Source organism: Colletotrichum truncatum (genome assembly GCF_014235925.2).
Source record: "Colletotrichum truncatum strain CMES1059 chromosome Unknown Contig_0003, whole genome shotgun sequence".
Lineage (NCBI taxonomy): Eukaryota > Fungi > Ascomycota > Sordariomycetes > Glomerellales > Glomerellaceae > Colletotrichum > Colletotrichum truncatum.
In genome coordinates this window covers 3,329,772-3,350,396 of record NW_027222400.1, presented here as the reverse complement: position 1 = coordinate 3,350,396, position 20,625 = coordinate 3,329,772, and the positions used below count along the sequence as shown (strand labels likewise).

The window sequence follows — 20,625 nt, the reverse complement described above, 5'->3', positions numbered from 1 at the left end:
CTTTTTGGGTTTGCGTTGGCCGCTGAAGCTGCCGTAACGGCCATGAGCTGGACCGGTAGGACGTAAATTATTGGTGTAATAGAGACCATAGTAGCTATTGATATTAGTAAAGGGCAGAATGAAACCAGTCGACTAGTTTTTTTGGCAGATTGAAAGATATGAGGAAACTTTTCTGTTATTTTGACCTTTTGGCTTACTTTCTCGATACTTCTAGCTTTCACGGGCTCAACAAAAGCTCATTTGATCAGAAACCTAATAAAAAACCGGCATCCAGCATTTATGTTTCTCTCAATTTCAACGGACCTCTTCAATTCGTAGACCTTACCGATTTCGCTCCCTGGAGGATCTCGCTGTCTTGAGAGTCTCTTAGACTATTGGCTTGGCTCGTTTCAAGCCGATCATAATCGAGAAGATTCAAACTCCCTAGAGTAGGGCTGATTCAAGGAAGGCGGTGCAATAACATTGGGGTCGGAATGAAAAGAGCTCATCTTTTAGGCAGCATCTCCTGGTTTATACCGATTACCTCGCCATACTAGTAACCCAAGATGCGGGCTTACATTTCATCTGAATATACAAACTTGATCGGCTTTCAATAACATGGATCTTCCATCTAGTATACTGTTCTTATCTCCTTTTGCAAGAAAAGCTGCTGATGGAGTCGTTGAAGCGGCCGTTCCCGTCCCTCAAGTTGGCGTCGTTTTGGTTGCTGTAAGATGCTCCTCGACAGTTCGAGTGTCTGGCAATATCGGAATCAGTCACTTGGACGTGACCGCAAAGACGAGCTGTTAAGGGTGGTATACTTACATATACCAGGTGCATTTGTAATCCAACCTGCTATCATTTCGGATGGAACTGATGCGGTCGTTCCATGCTGCAGGAACGTTTCCTGAACCAGGTTGGTAAGTAAATGTATCGTCAGGTTTGATACAAAGAGAAGGGACAAACAGGGTTACTCACTGCAACTGTCTAGTGGCACAAGCTGGTTTCGGCACGCTCCTGTCCAGCGAATGTGCTCGCACATGTGGACGGAAGCCTGCGCTATGAGGGCAGTTTCGGGATTTGCACTGGCCAGTGGAGCCGCTGTAACGGCGATCACCTGAATCGACAGAGCACACAGGACTGATTTAGCAGAGACCATTATGGCTGCTGATATGATTGAGGACCACAATGAAGATAGTCGAAAGATGATCGGTGAAATGGTGCTGTGAAGAGGCTGCCCTGGTACCTGCGCTATTTTACTTACTTCTCTTGGTCTTGGTAAGGTATTTATAGATTGCATGAACTCCGGGGAAGTACGTCTTGATTTGGTCTGACAACGCGAAGCGATCCGGCATTCAGCACTTGCACTTCTCCAAGAGGCCAATAAGCTCGTTGAGCTTACCAACATCACTCCCTGGAGAATCTTGTTGTTTAGAATGACTCTTGGCATAGCCCGGCTCAGACTCGCCATCTAAGAGACGCCGAAAACCCCTTACAGCAGATTCAATTGTTTGAGCGAGTTACTGATCTGTGTAAGTTCTGTGTTGCATTTCAGCAAGTCACACCTAGGAGATTCCCCAGTCTACTAGCCAGCTGTTTCACTGAATCAGTTGAGTCAAAGAAGCCTTTCAGCCTTGCCTAATACCATGTTTGCTAGCGGGGTTGCCGGTGCAGTGTAAGAGATTACTGCGAATCTGTGAAGGATAAGATACTAATTCTGCTACATATTGGAACTTGTCAGACGTTCGGTTTCAATGAGCATAATCACCGTTTATAATTAAGTATATGAAATCACCACGTTGAGGTCTATGTGGTGAAGCGGTTGACTAGGAAGGACAGAACTTGCTGGTCGCCTAAAACTTTGAGACTAACGTTTCACAACTCATATCAAAGACACCTAGTTGAAAGTGGCAATATACATGTCTTGATTCGCCAAATTGCAACCACAGCTCAGTTTATAAGGCGACAGCGAATCCGGGCGCAACCGAATTTTGATCTTGCAGCATGATCTGTCGTGGTTCCCTTGCGTTGTCGAATGTCATGCATCAGCCGCATTGACTTGTCTTGAATTGCTTCAATAGCCTCCTCTCGATCAAGACAACTGTTTCGTGGTCTCCCTTTAATCATTAGCGTTTAGACATTTGCGCAGCTTATATCCAACCAAGTTCGCATGTGAACACGATGAGATGGTGAGTATGACAGTGAAAAATTAATCTGATGTTCGGAGACTCATCTAAGAAACGGCGCCGTCCTCCTTATCAGTAATCCGATATGAAAGCACAAAGAGCCGACCCCAGGCCAAGCCGATGATAGCTACAGGCGATGAAGAGCCATCATTGGCCTGGCTTCGGATCACGAAGCAGATAGATAGTTCTTATGTAAGCCGCTCCTCGTTACCTGAAGCGCTGTTGTTCAGCCGCATTCAGCCGCAGAACACGACTCTTCAATGAGGCAGTCGAATGAGGACTTGAAACTTACGCGCGCCCTGTCAAAGTGCTTGCGCTTTTTGTGACTTGCGATAACCACGGATTGAAGATACGGTGAAGATTACTTACCCAAATCCAGTCTGCCACAACCAAAGATGGCGCTATGTGTCCGTTGCAGCAATCTAAAGCTATCAGTTGCTGACTTCTACCTCGACGATGACGAAGCCAAGAGGACACCGAATCCACGAAACGTGTTTGACCCAATCACAAAAGATGTTCGGCTATGGAGTGATTTGGAAGGCACCGAAGACTGTCCTCTCTGTCAAGCGATCAAAGGTGCTGTAGAAAATTCGCGCGTCGATTGGCAGTCGTCTAAGCCACCTCATTCTTGTGTTCTCAACCTGAAGAGATTATATGGGTCAGGAGGTCAAGAGGCCGGGAACTACAATGTCCGTTACCTCGAAATCATCGCAAACTATGATTGGACCACATCGCACGGGATTGAGTTGTTGCCGGTCGAGTCGGACGCGTATCCTGAGTGTTTCCCTGGGCGTATCGTGAACCCTTCTGGAATCGATGTTGGTCGTATTCAATCATGGCTGTCCCAGTGTCAAAGCCAGCACGGGGATATCTGCCGTTACGCAGAGACCTCCATTTTTCAACAGCTCCGTCCAAATCTTCTTGTATTTGACGTCGTGGAGCAGTGTCTAGTCACGCTACCCCCAGCTGCGCGGTATCTTGCTCTCAGCTACGTCTGGGGGAAAATGCAGGACCCAACGACTCTAACGAAGAATGTAGAGTCATTCAAGGTTGCAAAAGGGTTGTCGACAATCTACCCTCAACTGCCCAAGGTCATTCTGGATACTGCTAGATTGGTGGCAGACTTGGGAGAGCGATTCCTTTGGGTGGACGCTTTGTGTATCGTCCAAGACGACGCTAACCACAAAGACCTGTTGATCAACTCCATGCATACAATATACGAAAATGCACTCCTGACCATCTTTGCCTCTGCCGGGGCTGATTCCAGCGCGGGTCTTCCTGGGATGCACCCAACACCCCGGGGATCTTCACAGCTCGTTGTGGAGGTTGCCCCTGACTTAAAACTCGTTTCTCCGATACGTTACCAAAACATCAAGAAGTCAAAATGGGAATCCCGCGGGTGGACATATCAGGAGTACTTCTTTTCTCAGCGTCGGCTGCTCTTCGTCGAAGGACAAATCGTGTACAGGTGTAACAAGGTCCGATGGAGAGAGGATATCGCTCAGGAGCACCTGGCAAAGGAAATCACCCATTTTCAAGTCGATGGCGCTGGGAGTCGTACAGACTGGGATCCACCCGCCGTGAAATATCCAAACGCACCAACAAAAAATTGGAGTCGTTATCATCTCAACACCTACGTCCAGACGTACCTCGACCGGGATCTAACATTCGACGGCGATATACTATCAGCCTTTGCCGGGATTACCAACGAGGCCGAGAATAGGCAACTGCCAACATGCTGGGGTCTAACCAAGAAACACATTGGTATGGACATACTTTGGATGCCTTGCAAATGGGTCACCCGGCGTCCTGGCTTTCCCAGCTGGTCTTGGGCTGGCTGGAAAGGCCCCATTATATGCTACACCAGTTCCGACCATGGTCTATCGTCTGAGAAAATATGGCAACAACGGAAATCTTGGATCGATTTCTACATCTTCAACAAGGATGCTGGCCGGTTTCAGTTGCTGTCAACAGGCTATTTGCCGCAGGAAGAAGCCACGGTAGTGAAACTGGAGGAATCAGAGCGTCAATATCAGAAGCGACTCAAAGACATGATGCAAGCAAGAGGCGATGACAGTGACAACAGTGTCGACAGCCCAGCCGATACGTTCGACGCGGGAGTCCTTGCGTCTCTACTCTGGAGACTCTGCCACAGCCACACCGTGGTCACACCCTCTGAGTTAGAACCCCCCTACGCGATGTCCTACACCCCGACAATTGATGACCAGACCCTCCTTTTTCAGACATTGACCGCGTATGTACACATATCCACGCTGGGTCCAAACGGAATCCCGTCACTTCCGCCTCGTGACGGCCAGCTTCTCCTCCCTTCCGCTCCGACACTGCACCTCTACGCAGGTGACGGCTCACATATTGGTTGCGCCTGGGCGCACACGCAAGAGCTTTTCGACAAAGTTGCAGCGCACGATCTGAGCCTGGTGCATGATCCATCATCAGATATCTTGCAGATAGAAGTCGCGCTCCTCGCCGGCGCTCTAGAGGGCGATTGGCGTACGCGGAACGAGAAGCCCAGCACTTATGAGTACATGCTGGAGCTAGCAACCGCCGGGCTTAACTTGGGGGTACTGTACGCACTATATGAGAAGAGGTTGTCATACGAGCAGGCCATTGCTCGAATCTATGTTGAAATGGTCCGTGAGCGCCAGGCGGCGGAAGGGAATGCCGCAGAAGTCGAGACACGCTTGACAGTCGGCTTCTGGCAGGAGTTGGAGGCGCGCATCGCTCTTCAGGACCTCAAGAACACGTTCCCGGGACACTGCGAGGAGACGCTGCGGCCCATCATTGAGGGGCTTACGGCCGCGGGATCAGGCATGAGGGCGAAGAAGGGGCAAAAGTTCCTGAAGCTGATGTTGATCGGGGACCTGTGTCATGGAGAAACTAGTGGAAGCGGGGGTATCAAAGAGAAGGTTGGCATGGGAGAGATCAGGGACGATGCGCTAGGATTAATGCGTGGATTGGCATGCCGGGATGTAATGTTGAAATAAGATATGTTATTCACACATTATGGCTGACTATCAGACCGAGGAGTCAGCAAACATCATTCCCGCGGAACAGGGTAAATCATGGATGGATTTGAAGTCGTGAAAGTCATCTTTTCCATTTAAACAGCCAGTCGTACGCGGCGTAGCCTCCAGTCTGGTGACTGCACGCCCACCATATCGCCATTATCTACGAATGACCCTCCAGAGGGTATTTCGCCAAATCCAATGGCAAACACTTTGTCTAATCATGCCCTCAGGTTCTGAATTCGTCATTTCATATCTCATGATTATAGAATTACCCAGTTTCATACTCTACAATTGCATCATTGACAACGGGTGTGAGCATATGTATTGCTTTGCGTTAAGCCGAAGCCGCCGCCTCCTCCTGTGTAGGCTTTCGTCCCCATACGGAGTAACTGATCAGTGTTAGCGGTCGTAGTATTTTCCAAGGCAGTAAAATGGGCTTACATCGGGTAGTACGCATGAATACTTCGGTCGTTGAGTTCCTTGCGAACGTCGATCAAAAGAATCTGGACTTCCTCCTTCTTCCATCCAAGGAGTCTCGTCAGGGGGGCCATCAGGAAGCCTTCGACTCCTGACATTAAGTTCTCGTTGTTCCACATGCCTATTTCTTTATGTTTCGGGTCCTTGGGCCAAGTGTTGGTCGGCCACTTGTACCGGTTCATGGTCACGTCAAGGAATCCAATTTCGACCATCATGTCCCTCAGCTCCGGAATGCTCTGAAAAGAACGACCCATTTTGGCTACGGCCTCAACCGCCAAGTTCATGCTTTTCAGTAGCGCATGATCCTCTGTGAGGGTGCCGTCGTCTGAGGTAAGGGGGTCCATTTCGTTAAGCTCGAGGTAGCCGCCAGGCGCTAAGCCACTGAGTAGTTGAGCATGATGAACTCGGCGCTTGGGGGTCCGGTGGTACATACTCGTAGCATTTCTGGAGATAGCTTCTCCAGTTTGAAAGAGCCGATGTCATCATCCGGCTGTGGATGTAATCGAAAGGCTGTGTGTGGGTCCAGGGTTCCTCGATATCGTCGATCTCGAACTTCACATTTGGAGGTGTGCTGAAAGAGTCAGATGACAATCTTTCAGCGAAATACGTTGAATGGAGGCTCGTACAAGTCTGGCTGTATGGCAGACAGGTCGATGCCGATGACCTCGGCTTCGGGATGCTCCTCGCCATACTCAATGGCCCAAAGTCCAGTTCCCGTGCCCACATCTAAGACGCGGTTCGCCCGGAAACCTTTAGAAGAGTCTTTTTCATTCGGGGGAGCAGTTCCTAATTTGTTGTCATATGTGATGAGGAATAGATTGTGTTGCAAATCTGATCATATTAACAAAAATTGGCCTGCAGGTTGGAGAGTAAATGAAATTACCTAATCTGTCGTTTTCTCGCTCGTCGTTGGGATAACTGTATTCTGAAGTTGTAAATATAGATGCTTGTTCACTAAGTACCATGCAGATGAGCATACTTCCATCTTTGTATCTATGATACGTTCTCCCATTTTCGAGCCTGTAATCGAGAATCGAGCTGGTCACGCTCGTGCTTGATGATGCGATGCTCTGATAAGTCAGAAATGAGCACACGTAATCGCAGAAAAGGGACATACTCCTAGCTCGGACGCAGAGTCATCCGTATTCTACCGAATGTAAGTAGCACTTCACAACATTGATGCAAGATTGATGCAATACCTCATCGGCCACAAGCACAACGTCGTTGTTAACCTCCGCCATGGTTGTCAGTGTTTTCAATATTGATGGTAATGCGCTGTCGGAACGCTAGCAGAATGAGACCAATGCCGCTTCAATGATGGCACAATTGGCAATTTATCTCCCTGTGGGAATCACCTGAGCTTTTTTCAGGTCCTTACCCCACTTCTCGGTTGTGGACAATGATGCAGACATGTGACGAACGGTGCATAAGCGATGAATTCTTGTATTTGTCGATAAACGGTTGGTCCTTCAGTTACAATGAATGACTGGGGGTAGCTCTCCTGGAACACTCAAGTCGGCCCTGTTGGGAAGAAGAAAATGGAACCCTGACTTCCAAGCCAAAGATCCACTGAGCATTTCAACCAATAGGAGTGCCTTGTTTTTTTCTACGGCTTCATTCCCGTCTCCCCGATACAGAACTTATGTATGTTGCTACAGGGTGTTACAGCTGTATCTTATGTCTCCCGGCCAAAGAACAGGGGTACAGCTACCAAATAGAAGCATTTCCAAGGGCTGGAAGCAGCCTTTCTCAAAACACAGCATCCCCGTGTCCCTTTCTATTTTTCTTTTTTACTTTAGGTTTGGAAAAAGAGGCTCTCGTTATCGCCTACCTGTCTGACCCAAGGAGATGGGATACTTCGGAGGGCCGCGCGACGGTCGGTACGGTCGAGCCGGAGCCGGGCCCACATCCCGGAAATCGTCACCGCTTCAGGCTTGATTCCCTAATGAGTCGACGGACGCAGCTTGCACTTAAATGAAAACCTATGCTAGGATACAATGCTCGGCGCAAGTTGCACGTCAGACATGAGCCCACAATCTTTTAGCTTTTAGCCGGGAATTGACATTCATCCGAAGCCTCACGCAACTCACGTGTCGTCGCAGCCGTGTTGTGACTGTATGTGTGGCTTGTGTACATCCTTCCAGCTTACAGAATGTGGAACAGGCCTTTTAGTTGCTTTTTTAAGTTGACTACCATGAAGCGAGTGCTCTCAAATCTACTGCGCAGAACATCTAGAACTTCTCAAGTGTTGTGCCCACCTTGTGCTTTCCCGCCAACTCCAGAATGACCTTTCCTAGCGACAAGTCCATGATGCCAATTCCAACACTCTTGTAAACGATAAGACCGTTCTCAAGCCATTCACGCAGCGCATTCGCCTCAGTCTCGCCGGCCTTCCTCAATCGCTCGGTGAACTCACCAACCTCGATGATCTTCTCCGCGGGGACCTCAGCCTCCACAAGCTCGCCTGCCTCCAGGAAGCAAGCCTCGCGGCTATCTACGAAGATGACGCCGTCCTTGTTCTCACCCTGAGATGCAGTAAATGAGCCCAGAGGCGTATCGATCATTGCGCGAAGGAAATCGGGGTCAATCTCCTTCATATTGAGCTTGTAGGACCCAATGGCGGCAATGTACCGCGTCTTTGCCCGGGCGCGGTCCGAAGTCAACCATTCCGCGGGGAACAGACGCTCGGTAGACGGCGTGGTGCAGAAGATGACGTCGCTCTCCTCGACAGCAGAGCGCAGGCCACTCCCGTCGGCGGGTGTGCTACCGGGCGCGGCTTCGATGATGGAGAAATCCACTGCGGAGCAATCTCCCACGCCGCTGGCAGCGCTCATCTTCTGAAGCCTTTCAATTAGCTGACGAGCCCGGGCCTCGGAACGGTTCACCACGGTGATGCTCTTGATGTCCTTGCCGCGAAGTACCAGCGCGAGCCGCAGGTGCCACAAAGCCTGCTTGCCGGCACCAAACACTACAATCTTTTCCGTCTGCTTGCGATAGCGGTACAGAAGGACAGAACCGAGCGAGGTCCGAAACGCCGTGAGCTCCTCCGCGTTGATGATGCCGACGGCTTTTCCCGTGCCGTCGCAAACGGTGAGAACGCAACGGAGGCCGCTGGAGCTGTTTTTCGGCGGTGGGAGGCCGACGATTTTGACGGACATGCCGCCCTCCATTGTCGCGGGCATGAAGAGGCCCGTCGTGCCGTCGGGGCGGACGACGGCGGCGCGGTGGGGCTGAAATTGCGCTTCCTGGCCCACGGAGTAGGACAGAAACGCGTCGGTGAGAACATCGGACATGTGCGAGACATCTTCGGGGCCGAAGTTCTGGAATAGTTGTTTGACGTCCTCGTCGGACAGCACTGTGAATGCCATGGTGGGATATCTGTCTATAAAGTTGATGAGAAAACCGACGGGTGCTGTGAAGCTTGGTTTAGATGCTGTCTACAAGATTCAGCAACCCTAATGTGCAGGCGGCTTTGAAATATCGAAAACGAACGTCTTTGAAAATGGTCTGAGGTTGTAAATGGTGGCCGATGTAAGCCGGTGCCCCTCCGAAGAGGCGTCTAATGTGGGGAACCGGTCGGACCCCTGCTCCCGCGGCCCGATCTCGGATCTCCTTGGTGGCCTCGGCATAACCTACCGGTTCGAGCGTGACCGCGCCTACGTTGCACAAAGCATGTCGGCAGCTAGAGACCGGAATGTGCCATGCTGTATCGGAGATATAACCCGGATTTCCTTTTTTGGCATTTGTTCAATTACAAACAAGGCATTTCCAAGACTGCTTCTTTGCTTTCTGGCTCATCGATGATTAGGTATGATTCATATGAGACATTGCAGCTGGACCGACTACTGAATTGGTCAGTCGGCATGGACAGTACGTCAAGACGGTTAAGGTTAAACCTGCACATAACTGTTTAAACCTGTTATTGCCAAGTTGATGTTGTACATCGGCATGGTGGGTCCGCCGTTTTTTTGATGTCAGTGGTGTCTGCCCTGTGGAGCATTATCCCGCTTGCTAGAAGAATAACCTACCACTACTTGTTATATCCAATCTTGGTGTCGTATTGCATAACTTTCAGATACGACATACATTTCACACCATGTTCTACTCACTGCACCGTCTGATAAATACCAATGCCAGTGGTAAACATAACCGACATGTGCCACGGCGAGCTTACCTAGGTATCAGCCGAGAAGCGCTGGTCATGTAATTTTTTTTCTGTGAATTCCGATTTGACGTGGTTTCAATAGCATGTAGACAGCAGAAGCCTGTTACATTGGTGAAGGCCAGCAATGCGCACATCAAGTTCGGCAGTCTCGAAGTAGTAATATCGTGTATCGCGCTAACCCTCCGAAATTTTCATTCGCTTAGAAGTTGTCATTGATTTCGTTGCTCAGTACCTTGGATTTCTGTGTGTTGAGTTCCATGTTTGTCGGGCCGCGGAGGACCTCCTCGCCGACCGCGGAAAACTATAGGCGGAGATGGCGGGGATAGTGAGGCGATGAACACGACTATACACATCGGATGAGCACTTGACATGAAAAGCCTGCAACCCATCGAATGAAGCAGCTCATGAATTCCAATCAATCTATGGCAAATTATCAGCAGGCCTGCCAAGACAGAGTCGGCAGTGCCAGAGAAGGTCTGAATGACTCAGGCCCCATCCCAACTGAGCATTCAGGTCGCATCTTTTAATGAGACACACCAGGATTTCGGCCGAATCCCATCTCATCGATTGAACCCTCAGGTTCTCTACCGGTTCGGACCAATTGCCAGTGACCAAGTTCATCACATTACATCACGGCGTCCGTCCGGATGGTTGAGATGAAAACAAACCACATTGAGAAACCGGAGCGGCGCGGCGGACGTGGCACAGCAAAACAAAGGCAGACCTCAACAAACTCCGTGAAAGGTCGGGGGAAAGGCTAGTACTTCGGATACAATTTGACGCAAACTGGTGCCGAACTCCGTCCGCCTGCAAAGTTGCAACTCCACCCAAAGTCCGCAACGCAGTGCGGGGATCGGCCAAGCGAGCGGGCATATGCGGGACAGGCCCAGCAGGTTTCTCGGGGGGGCCGGGACATTGTCGGACACTTTTCGCTCCCTTTTCTGCCTGAGTCAACCAGGCGTCACCGTGGCCATGTCGATGCTGCGGTGCTACAGTAAATATGCGCAATTATAATGAGAAGAGGAGAAAAAAAGAGTGTAGAGCGGGTTCTGATAATGCGAAAACGAACCGCTAAGTGTGCCACGCTTTGTTGCATGGCCACGGCCCCAATTCTGGCCAGTGTCACTGGTTATATCCACGCATGTCAAACTGTAATCGTACCGAACTGTCTTGCTCCTCGGCGCCGACATGCCATTGTAGGAAAAACGCACAGCCAGGGATGCTGCTTTTTTAGATCCGCACGGGAAGGCTTGCGCATACCCGTCCCAACCCCTGCCCTTGACCAACAATACCGACAGCTCACATCGCTTGTCGAGATCTATGGACGTCAACGATTGAATTCAACAAGGTTTTCACCTTGGCCCAGATAGTGATAGGTCCGCCGATCCCTCTATTGCGGGAACCATGACGCGTGGCGGGCCGTTTGAACGATTCCCGCTCGACCTGCAGGCGGACTTTTACGATGGGGGGAGGGGGAGGGTATGGACTCTTATGCACGACGGCGTCTTGATTTCTCCGTCCTTGCGAGAAGATACCCTGAATCCCGCTGCTGCTCGGAGGGAATCTAGACCAGACCACCCCTGGCAAGCATTTACCCCACGGGCGACGAGGGGGGGCTATAGGCTGTATGTGACGTGAAGAAGGTCTTGAACGGTGCGAGGGCATCATCGTTACCTGGGTTCTTGTTTCAAAGATATGTTAACTCCAATGAGGGGAATGATATATAAAGATGCCGCTACGACCCGTTCGTGGTTGTTATAAGTTTCCAATCTCAAGCCACTCAATACAGTCGACCTAGTAGTCTCTCATCAATCGCGGTGCTTTGTTCGACACTTTCTATTTATTTACACAGTCTTCTGTCTTAGTCCCTTAAACAGTCTCAGCCATGGTGGCAGATTTACAAAATATGAGCCCAAGGCTCTCACCGTTTATTCTCTGGCCCATCGTGGCCGTCTCCTTGGTAGATAACCCTCCCCCCCTCTCTCACTTACACGTGTTGCCACCAATCTCCAGCATACCTAACAAGTATCAACACACAACTAACACACCCAGTCATTCCTCTACCTCTTCCTCAGCGCCATCTACAACCTAACCCTCCACCCCCTCCGCAAGTACCCCGGCCCAAAGCTATGGGCCGTCTCTCGCATCCCCTACGCACTCATGCTCCTCCGCGGCGAACCCCACAAAACCATCCTCGAGCTCCACGCCCGCTACGGCGACACCGTTCGCGTCTCGCCCTCAGAGCTGTCCTTCCAGTCCCCCGATGCCTGGAAGGATATCATGGGACACCGAAAGGGAAAGAACGAAGAGAACGTCAAGCACCCTGACTTCACCGAGATCAAGCACTCGGACATCATCTCAGCGGATAGGGAGAACCATGCGCGCTACCGGCGCATCCTGTCCCACGGCTTCTCGGCAAAGAGCATGCAGGAGCAGCAGCCCATCATCACCTCGTACATCAACCTCTTGATCGAGCGGCTTCACACCATCTCCAGCCAGGGCCCCGTGGACGTCGTGGCCTGGTACAATTACACCACGTTCGACATCATCGGTGATCTCGCCTTTGGAGAATCTTTCGGGTGTCTGGACAAGTCGGACTACCACCCGTGGGTGAAGATCATCTTCGACAGCATCAAGGTTATCAACATCCTCTTCGCGCTCAAGGGGTTCAAATGGGTCGAGCCGGTGCTGAAGATGTTCGTACCCAAGTCCATGACCGAGAAGCGTGATGCGCACAAGGAGCTCGTGAGGGAGAGGGTCGAAAGGCGGATTCAGCTGGGCACGCCGCGGCCCGACTTTGCTGAGTCCATGCTCAAGAAGAAGGGAGACGAGGTACGAGGCCCCCTCATTCTTATTTTCTCCGTCTTTACACACATCCACGTCAGACTAACAAAACCAAATAGTCATTGACAAAAGACGAGCTCTACGAGAACTCCAACGTTTTGATCGTCGCCGGCTCCGAAACCACCGCCACCGCCCTCTCCGGCGCGACATACCTCCTAACCACGAACCCGGAGGCCCTCGAGAAGCTCACTGCGGAGGTCCGCGGCGCCTTTGCTTCCGAAAGCGACATTGACATCCTCAGCACCGCCAAGCTCGGGTATCTCCAGGCCGTCCTCGAGGAGACGCTGCGCCGGTACCCGCCCGTCCCCAGTGCGCTGCCGCGCATCACGCCGCCTGGCGGAGCCGAGGTTTGCGGGAAATGGATTCCCGGTAACGTAAGTACATACATATTTATTATTTCTCTTGCCAGGACAACTATTCTCTATGAGCCTGACGGCTAATTCTTCCCCCCGCAGACGACGCTCGGCGTCTGGCAATGGCCAATGTACCACAACGAAAAGAACTTTACCAAGCCCTTCGAGTTCCACCCGGAGCGCTGGATGGGCGATCCCGAGTTCAAGGACGACCAGCTGGAAGCCATGAAGCCTTTCCACACCGGACCCAGGAACTGCCTCGGCATGAAGTATGTGTTCCCCTTTCCCCCGTCTGTCTTGTATACATACATACAACACATCATCGAGTGAATCACTGACTTGAAGCTCAACAGCCTCGCATACGCCGAGATGAGAATGATCCTCGCCAGAGTAATCTGGAACTTTGACCTCCGCCTAGCGGAAGAAAGCAGGAACTGGCTCGAACAGCCCGTCCACATCCTCTGGAACAAATCGGCCCTCAAGGTCCACCTCACGCCGAGGAAAGACATCTAAGACGATCGGTGCTCAAGAACACTTGGAAGTTGCCGAGGAATTATTTAGACTCGGGGGTAATTACTAAACAAGTCGACGGCGCCTTATTGGCTTACCGCATCTGCCGTCTGCGTTCGGATAGGATAAAGGGTTTCAAGGGGGGGGAAAGCATATTACTGATGTTGAGCCGGCACGAGATTGGACCGCACTTTATAAAACTTTTTTTTACGTATTTTCATTCTCACCCCCCTTCATTGCATAGCAGCATTAGTTCCTTTTTTTTTTTTTTTAAGGCGAGATAACGAAAATCAATTACATTGTTATTAACCTTGTTGGATATTGACAAACGGCTTGATGTCCCGTCAAGCTTTCTGCTGAGGTCAGAACTTTAAAATCACCCTTGCATAATTAAAGTTGAGCTAGTGTTGGTTCTAATATATATCTTGATTCTTTTCTAGAGATCTATCATCTCCCTCTACTACTTTATTCTATGTAATTTTTGGTTTAGTCATGTAATTTGTATGTGCGTGTATGCAAAGTCATAAAGGTCGTAAGGTTGACTCTCCTCGTCGGCTCCGGAATCTCTCAAAGCTTCGCGTCCGCCGCCTTCTTCCGACCATGCAGTCAATGCTTTCTCCTGGGCGCGCGGTGGTACTGGTTAGACCACTTGATGGGCACGCCAATCTCGTCGGCGATCTTGTAGACGAAGTTGGGCTCCCTCAGGAACTGCCTGGCGACGAGAACGGCGTCGGCCTGCGTGACCTGGCCGTGCTCCTCGTCAATCTCCACCGTGGCGGCGCCGTTGGCCGCCTGCTGCGCGCCGTTCTGACCGTTGGCCTGCTGCTGCGCCTTCTGGGCCTGCACGATGCTGCGAGCCATCTCGCCGTTGGAGATCATGCCCACGGCGCCGATCAGGAGCTTCTTGCCGTCGGCCTCGAGCGCCGCGCGGATCTTGCCGGCGATGCTGACTTGGTAGTACGGCGAGATCTCAATCTTCTGCTGCGGGTGGTTGCCCGCGGAGGAGACGTCGAGCAGGTCGATGCCGGCCTCGGGGAGGAGCTTGGCGAGGCGGATGGTGTCCTCGACGGTCCAAGAGGGCTCGGATTGGTACTCCATCCACTCCGTCGCGGAGATGCGGAGGAAGACGGGCATGCTGGCGGGGACAACGTCGCGGACCGCCTTGATGGTCTCAAAGAGGAAGCGGGTGCGGTTCTCGAAGCTGCCGCCGTACTGGTCGGTGCGTTTCTGTACAAAACATTAGTATTTCATGCGGTTCTCATAAGAAAAGTAAAATAACTCACGTTGGTCAAGGGGGAGAGGAATTCGGTAATGAGATAACCGTGAGCGCCGTGGACTTCAATGACGTCAACACCGGCCTCGACAGCACGCTTCGCGCTCTCGGCGTACTTCTTGGTGAGCTCGTGAATGTCCTCGACGGTCAGCTCCTTGGGAGTAGCCCAGCCCTCGGTGTAGGGAATAGCGCTGGGGGCGACGACATCGTTAGGCCAGCCGCCCTCGTCCTCGTGCGCGAGGTCCTTGCCGCGGTTCTCGGTAATCCACGGCGCAAGCGTGCTGGCCTTGCGGCCGGCGTGCGCCAGCTGGATACCGACGAGCTGGTTCTGCGAGTGAATAAAGTCGACGACGCGCTTCAGCGGCGCAATCTGTGAGTCCTGCCACAGACCCGGGCACTCAGGAGAGATGCGGCCGCGGGGCTCGACGGCGGTAGCCTCAACGATGGTCAGGGCCGCGCCGTTCAGAGCAAATTGGCCGAGGTGCACGAGGTGGAAATCAGTCATGTGGCCATAGTCGGCAGAGTACATGCACATGGGCGAGACCCAGATGCGGTTGTTGATGCGCAGGTCGCGGATCTGGAGGGGCTGAAAGAGCGTCGGGGCCGTGGCGGCGTCGAGAGGAGTGCCGGCAGGGGGCTCCTGGGCGGGGGTGTAGAACGGCACGCCGGCCGCGGGCTTGTTTGCGGTCTTGACCATGGTTGCTGTTCAGTTGAAAATCAAAAAAAGAGAATAAGTAGAGTGTAGGGTTATGTCGGGAGGCACCCTTGGCGAACAATGGCAGAGTATGTTATGCCGGTAGTCGAGTTGATGAATGTCGTGGTGATAGACTTGAAGATGACCTGGGGGCGAACGAGGGGTTTATGAATAGTCTCAAAACGGAGTGAGGTTGGGTAGTGGAATCTAAATCCCGGCAAAAAGGGTCCCCAGTCGCAAGGAAATCTCTAACGTGTGATTTGTCAACTTTCTGGGTGCAAGGCTCTTGTGGAAAAAGGTCACTAGAGGCGGAAAAGAGGCTTGTTAGTCTTGGTACTGTTTCCTCTTTGTTCTGATAACGGCATTGTGGGGGTGTCTGAAATGGTTGATTTATCAGCTCGATGAAAGCCTGCCCATTGACCCCCCTCTTGACGGGCGCCCTATAATTTCGCCCTAGGCGATTCCGTTATTTCGACAACGTCATGAAGCAATCCCGCCTCTTGGTTGCTGAGTAATGGAAAGTGGTAGAGTCCTTCTTTGAAACGGTCTGGCGCCTTCTGAAAGTGGCCTCTGGCACGTAATCCCGAGTTATTTCCAGTGGCGCCGTTTCGGCTGGCCTTTCCAACCAAGTCAGAGAAAATTTCTAGAATAAACGGGAAACCGGCCTCATTGTCTTCTACTAAGCCATTAGCTCAGTTTAACGTTAACATATTCTCTTGGCCTTCTTCTTCTCCACACGTGGTGCTATGCGCTGCTATGCAAATCTTCTTCATTCCCAACTTCTAAAGGCCAAGCTTTACCTAGCTGCCGTGTCCTACCGACACATACCATAAATCATGACTACGCCCTCCAATAACGAACGACTAAGCCCCCATGCCAACTTTGATTGGTGTCTCACTACGCCAATCAAGCAACTCAGGTTGTCTCAACTCGGATGATGAATAATTACACATGCAACGGCTGACATGTCACAAAGCGGCCCGGGGAAAAGAACATGATTAAATCAAGATCATGAATTCATGAACATACTAACTACATTAGACCTCTGCCCGTTAAGGGGCTTTCGTGTCTGTATCTAGGGACCCATCCCTGAAAGCGGTATCTGTTGAATGCCTGACTTTTCCCCGAGTCCCAAACCCGCTTGCAAAACGCCATGGAGATATGTTGAAAAAAGAACGCCTATGTTGAATGTGTCTGAGCCTTTCCCCTTGAATTTTTCCGGTTATCCCCGCGGGTATTGCCACGTCATGTCTGTTGAAAAGACCATCGTTTCCCACCAACACCTAAATCACACTCATATACACCACACCATCCGCTTAAGCCTTGTCGGCGTACTTGTTGCGGAAGAACTTGGCAGCGTTGACCATGTTGGTCAGCGCGGCCTTGGTCTCGGCCCACTGGCGGGTCTTCAGACCGCAGTCAGGGTTGATCCAGAGCTGCTCAGGGCGAAGACCGTTGTTAAGCATCTCCTCGATGCGGGTCTTGATCTCCTCCTCGGAGGGAACACGAGGAGAGTGGATGTCGTAGACACCAGGGCCGATGTGACGGGGGTAGGCCTTCTCCTCAAAGACACGGAGAAGCTTGGCGTCAGACTTGCTGTTCTCAATGGACAGGACATCGGCGTCAAGAGCGGCGATGGCGTGGAAGAAGTCCTGGAACTCGGAGTAGCAGAAGTGAGAGTGGATCTGGGTAGAGTCCTGGACACCAGCGGTGGACAGCTTGAAGGAGTCGACGGCCCAGGTGAGGTAGGCCTCACGCTCCTTGCCGGAGCGGAGAGGGAGACCCTCACGGAGGGCAGGCTCATCGACCTGGATGACGAAGATGCCAGCGGCCTCAAGGTCAACGACCTCGTCACGGAGGGCGAGGGCGAGCTGCTGGGCCTGGACGGACTGGTGAACGTCGTCACGGGGGAAAGACCAGCGCAAGCAGGTGATGGGACCAGTAAGCATGCCCTTCATGACGCGCTTGGAGTTGGCAGCAGCGTACTTGGACTCCTTGACGGTCATGGGCTCGTTGTTGCGGCGAGAGATGTCACCGACAACGATGGGGGGACGGACGCAGCGAGAACCGTAAGACTGAACCCAGGCGTGGGTGGTGAAGACGTAACCGTCCATGCGCTCACCGAAGTACTGGACCATGTCGTTACGCTCAGGCTCACCGTGGACGAGAACGTCCAGGTCGAGCTCGTTCTGGATGGCGATGACGTCGTCAATCTCCTTCTCAATGAACTTCTCGTACTGCTCAGCGGTGATTTCACCCTTGGTGAACTTGTTGCGCTGGATACGGATCTCCTTGGTCTGGGGGAAGGAGCCGATGGTGGTGGTAGGGAAGAGGGGGAGGTTCAGGTGCTTGCGCTGAGCGGCAATACGCTCAGGGAAAGCAGACTTGCGGTTGTGCATCTCAGCGGTGACCTCAGACTGGCGCTTCTTGACGTTGGGGTCGTTGGTGCGGGCAGAGGTAGCGCGGGACTTGATGTCCTTGGCGTTGGCGTCAAGCTGGGCCTGGACGGAAGCGGCATCGGTGATGGCCTTGGCAATGATGGCAACCTCAACAGCCTTCTCAGAGGCGAAAGAGAACCAGGCGTAGACCTCCTCGGGAAGCTTCTTCTCGGAGGTAAGAGTGTGAGGGGTGTGGAGGAGGGAAGAAGAGGTGGCAACGATGACACGGTCCTCGCCAATCTTGGCAATGGCCTGCTTGACGGTGTCAATGGCACGCTGGAAGTTGGTCTTCCAGATGTTACGGCCGTCAACGACACCGGCAGAGAGAACCTGCTTGGGGCCGAGCTTCTCAAGGACGGGGCCGAGCTGCTCAGGGTTGCGGACAAGGTCGACGTGGAGACCGTAGAGGTTGTTAATGGCGGGGAGGACATCGAAGTTGTGGACGATGTCACCGAAGTAGGTGGCCAGAACCAGGTTGGGGAGGCCAGCGGCAGAGAGAGCCTCGTAAGCGGGCTTGAAGGCGTCCTTGGACTTCTGGGGGAGGTCGAAGACGAGGATGGGCTCGTCAATCTGGACAGTCTCGGCACCAGCGGCCTTGAGCTGCTTCAGAAGCTCGACGTAGACGGGGAGGAGCTTGTCGAGCAGAGAGATGGGGTCAACGGACTGGCCACGGTCGGGCTTGCCGAGGTGGAGGAAAGAGACGGGACCCAGAAGGACGGGACGGGTGGCAATGCCAGCCTGCTTGGCCTCGTTGAACTCAACAACGGGCTTGGGGTTGGAAGCAAGCTTGAAGGTCTGGCCATCCTGGAAGGTAGGCTTAACATAGTGGTAGTTGGAGTCAAACCACTTGACCATTTCCTATTTGATGGATCCGTCAGTATTTGTTTTACGTTATGGTATTTGTGTTTATCGCTCGTGCTCGAGCTTTGAGCGGGGGTGGGGGCGGGGCTTACCAGAGAGGGGACGTCAATGCCGTCCTTCTGGTGACCACGGCCCATGGCGAAGTACTCGTCAATGGGCTCAAGCTTGGTCTCGGCGTAGCGAGGGGGAATGGCCTAATGGGAATGTTAGTATTCCTTTTGCTCTTTGCTTCTTTTCGTGATGATTTCGGATGCTCATGATGAGTCACATACGTTGAAGAGCTGGATGTGGTCAAGGACCTGGTCGTAGAAAGCAAAGTCGTTGCTGGGGATGATGTCGACACCGGCATCCTTCTGGATCTGCCAGTGAGCAAGACGAAGTCTCTTACCCTCGGCGAGGAGCTCATCGCGAGAGAGCTTGCCACCCCAGTAAGCCTCGTTGGCCTTCTTGAGGTCACGGTTCACACCCATACGGGGGAAACCAAGAACCGAGGACTGAACCATCTTGAATGCTGTTGCTGTAGTACGCAAAAGATTCAAGTGTGATAAAATGGTGGAATATGAAGAGTTACCCCGCCGACAAAAAAGCAAGGTAAGGAGAAGAGGATTTGGGGAGTCAGGCGGTTAAGGGAAGAAGAAGAAGAGGGAAAAGGAAAAAGGATGAGAAGAGGAGGAGGGGTCAGATGAAGTAGTCCTCAGGTCGACGTGTGAAAAAAACTCTAGCGGCCCCCAAGTCGGTGAATTGGGCAATTGCGTGCGAGGGGTGAGAGGCTGGGCTGGGTCCTGGCTCATCGATTGGAGAGCGAAGTCGGCTTCCCAAGTTATGGACACTTTTTTATTACGGATACTTACGCCAACCGTGGCCCGGAAGTTTTCGTTATTTTTTTCCCCTTGCCTTCCTGCCCTTGATACTACGTGTGCAGCCGAAAAAATGAGGTGAGAATTCCTTCCAGTAGCGTTGAGGTGGGGTAGTTTTGGAAGGGAAGGAGGGGTTGTCGCAGATTGCCCTTGGGAAATCGGCCTCTGACACGACGTGAGAATGCAGCGTGGCGCCTGGCGGGGGACTCAATTGGGGGGAACTCTGCTTGAGGTCCCCACTGTTGGCTTGGGCAAACTGATGGCGGGGTACGAAGCACTATCGAGCCCCAGCGTGTTTACCGTAAGCCACCCATTGTCTTCTGTTAGTGCCCCTCCGTACCTGGCTCAAGCGCCGGGAGCTTAAGGTCCCCTCTCTGTGACTTTTGTTTCCCTCACCTGCGTCCTGTGCACTCCTATAGTTTACGCGCCACTGCCTGAGGATGGTTTCTTAAACTCGTAGCATACGGTAAACGAGGTAGAGTCAGACGTTGCATAAGACGCTAGAGCAAGGTCAGACCAGCTAAGGTTCGTTCCGACAATGCAGGCCAGACAATGGAAGACGGAAGGACAAGGAAAAAAATGAAGATGAGCAAGGAGGGGCAGTCAAGCTGTCATTGGCTCAATCGGTCACAGGGCGGCAGGAACGCAAGGGACCTGCCTCGATATGGAAGGGCGGTGTGTATAGCGGTGGGAACCAGATTTTGCCTTCTCGCTGGATGAAAAATTTACCTGCCTCAGGAAGAAAAAGAAAGGCCCCACTAAGCTTAGGCATCTCTAACTCTGGTGGATGAGCTCGACAAGCAAAGCGGCAACTAGGAAACTTCTCCTTTTCTCATTGGTCTTCCTCCAAGTAGCTTCAGTTTACTATGACCTACCTAAGCTGAAGCTCAGAGTGACCCATCACCCATTCTGGAGACTATGGGATTTGCCCCCCCCTTCTCTCTCGTGGTGGCATCAGT

The 20,625-nt window shown here is 52.2% G+C and overlaps 7 protein-coding genes across 7 annotated transcripts; 2 read left to right on the top strand and 5 right to left on the bottom strand.

The window, feature by feature from the left end:
* Window positions 1–624: 624 nt before the first annotated feature.
* On the bottom strand, window positions 625–1,138 carry CTRU02_205836 (uncharacterized protein; the record flags this gene model as incomplete). The annotated part of the gene is made up of 3 exons (XM_036722906.1): window positions 625–736; window positions 805–886; window positions 958–1,138. 3 exons carry the CDS (start codon window positions 1,136–1,138, stop codon window positions 625–627), a joined length of 375 nt encoding a protein of 124 aa, XP_036585204.1.
* A 1,422-nt stretch (window positions 1,139–2,560) lies between these two features.
* CTRU02_205835 (uncharacterized protein) lies at window positions 2,561–5,170 on the top strand (the record flags this gene model as incomplete). The annotated part of the gene is made up of 1 exon (XM_036722905.1): window positions 2,561–5,170. The coding sequence occupies one exon, from the start codon at window positions 2,561–2,563 to the stop codon at window positions 5,168–5,170; it is 2,610 nt and encodes an 869-aa protein (XP_036585203.1).
* A 358-nt stretch (window positions 5,171–5,528) lies between these two features.
* Window positions 5,529–6,912, bottom strand: CTRU02_205834 (uncharacterized protein; the record flags this gene model as incomplete). Its single annotated transcript, XM_070204625.1, has 8 exons — window positions 5,529–5,583; window positions 5,636–6,052; window positions 6,105–6,242; window positions 6,298–6,502; window positions 6,555–6,596; window positions 6,651–6,741; window positions 6,789–6,818; window positions 6,871–6,912. The coding sequence occupies 8 exons, from the start codon at window positions 6,910–6,912 to the stop codon at window positions 5,529–5,531; spliced, it is 1,020 nt and encodes a 339-aa protein (XP_070061729.1).
* A 990-nt stretch (window positions 6,913–7,902) lies between these two features.
* Window positions 7,903–9,039, bottom strand: CTRU02_205833 (proline utilization protein; the record flags this gene model as incomplete). Its single annotated transcript, XM_036722903.1, has 1 exon — window positions 7,903–9,039. The coding sequence occupies one exon, from the start codon at window positions 9,037–9,039 to the stop codon at window positions 7,903–7,905; it is 1,137 nt and encodes a 378-aa protein (XP_036585201.1).
* A 2,682-nt stretch (window positions 9,040–11,721) lies between these two features.
* Window positions 11,722–13,546, top strand: CTRU02_205832 (trichothecene c-15 hydroxylase; the record flags this gene model as incomplete). The annotated part of the gene is made up of 5 exons (XM_070204624.1): window positions 11,722–11,796; window positions 11,889–12,668; window positions 12,740–13,054; window positions 13,136–13,302; window positions 13,387–13,546. The coding sequence occupies 5 exons, from the start codon at window positions 11,722–11,724 to the stop codon at window positions 13,544–13,546; spliced, it is 1,497 nt and encodes a 498-aa protein (XP_070061728.1).
* Window positions 13,547–14,149: 603 nt separating this feature from the next.
* CTRU02_205831 (NADH:flavin oxidoreductase/NADH oxidase) lies at window positions 14,150–15,513 on the bottom strand (the record flags this gene model as incomplete). Its single annotated transcript, XM_036722901.1, has 2 exons — window positions 14,150–14,770; window positions 14,827–15,513. 2 exons carry the CDS (start codon window positions 15,511–15,513, stop codon window positions 14,150–14,152), a joined length of 1,308 nt encoding a protein of 435 aa, XP_036585199.1.
* A 1,313-nt stretch (window positions 15,514–16,826) lies between these two features.
* Window positions 16,827–19,312, bottom strand: CTRU02_205830 (5-methyltetrahydropteroyltriglutamate-homocysteine methyltransferase; the record flags this gene model as incomplete). Its single annotated transcript, XM_036722900.1, has 3 exons — window positions 16,827–18,806; window positions 18,902–19,003; window positions 19,082–19,312. 3 exons carry the CDS (start codon window positions 19,310–19,312, stop codon window positions 16,827–16,829), a joined length of 2,313 nt encoding a protein of 770 aa, XP_036585198.1.
* Between the last annotated feature and the right edge of the window lie 1,313 nt (window positions 19,313–20,625).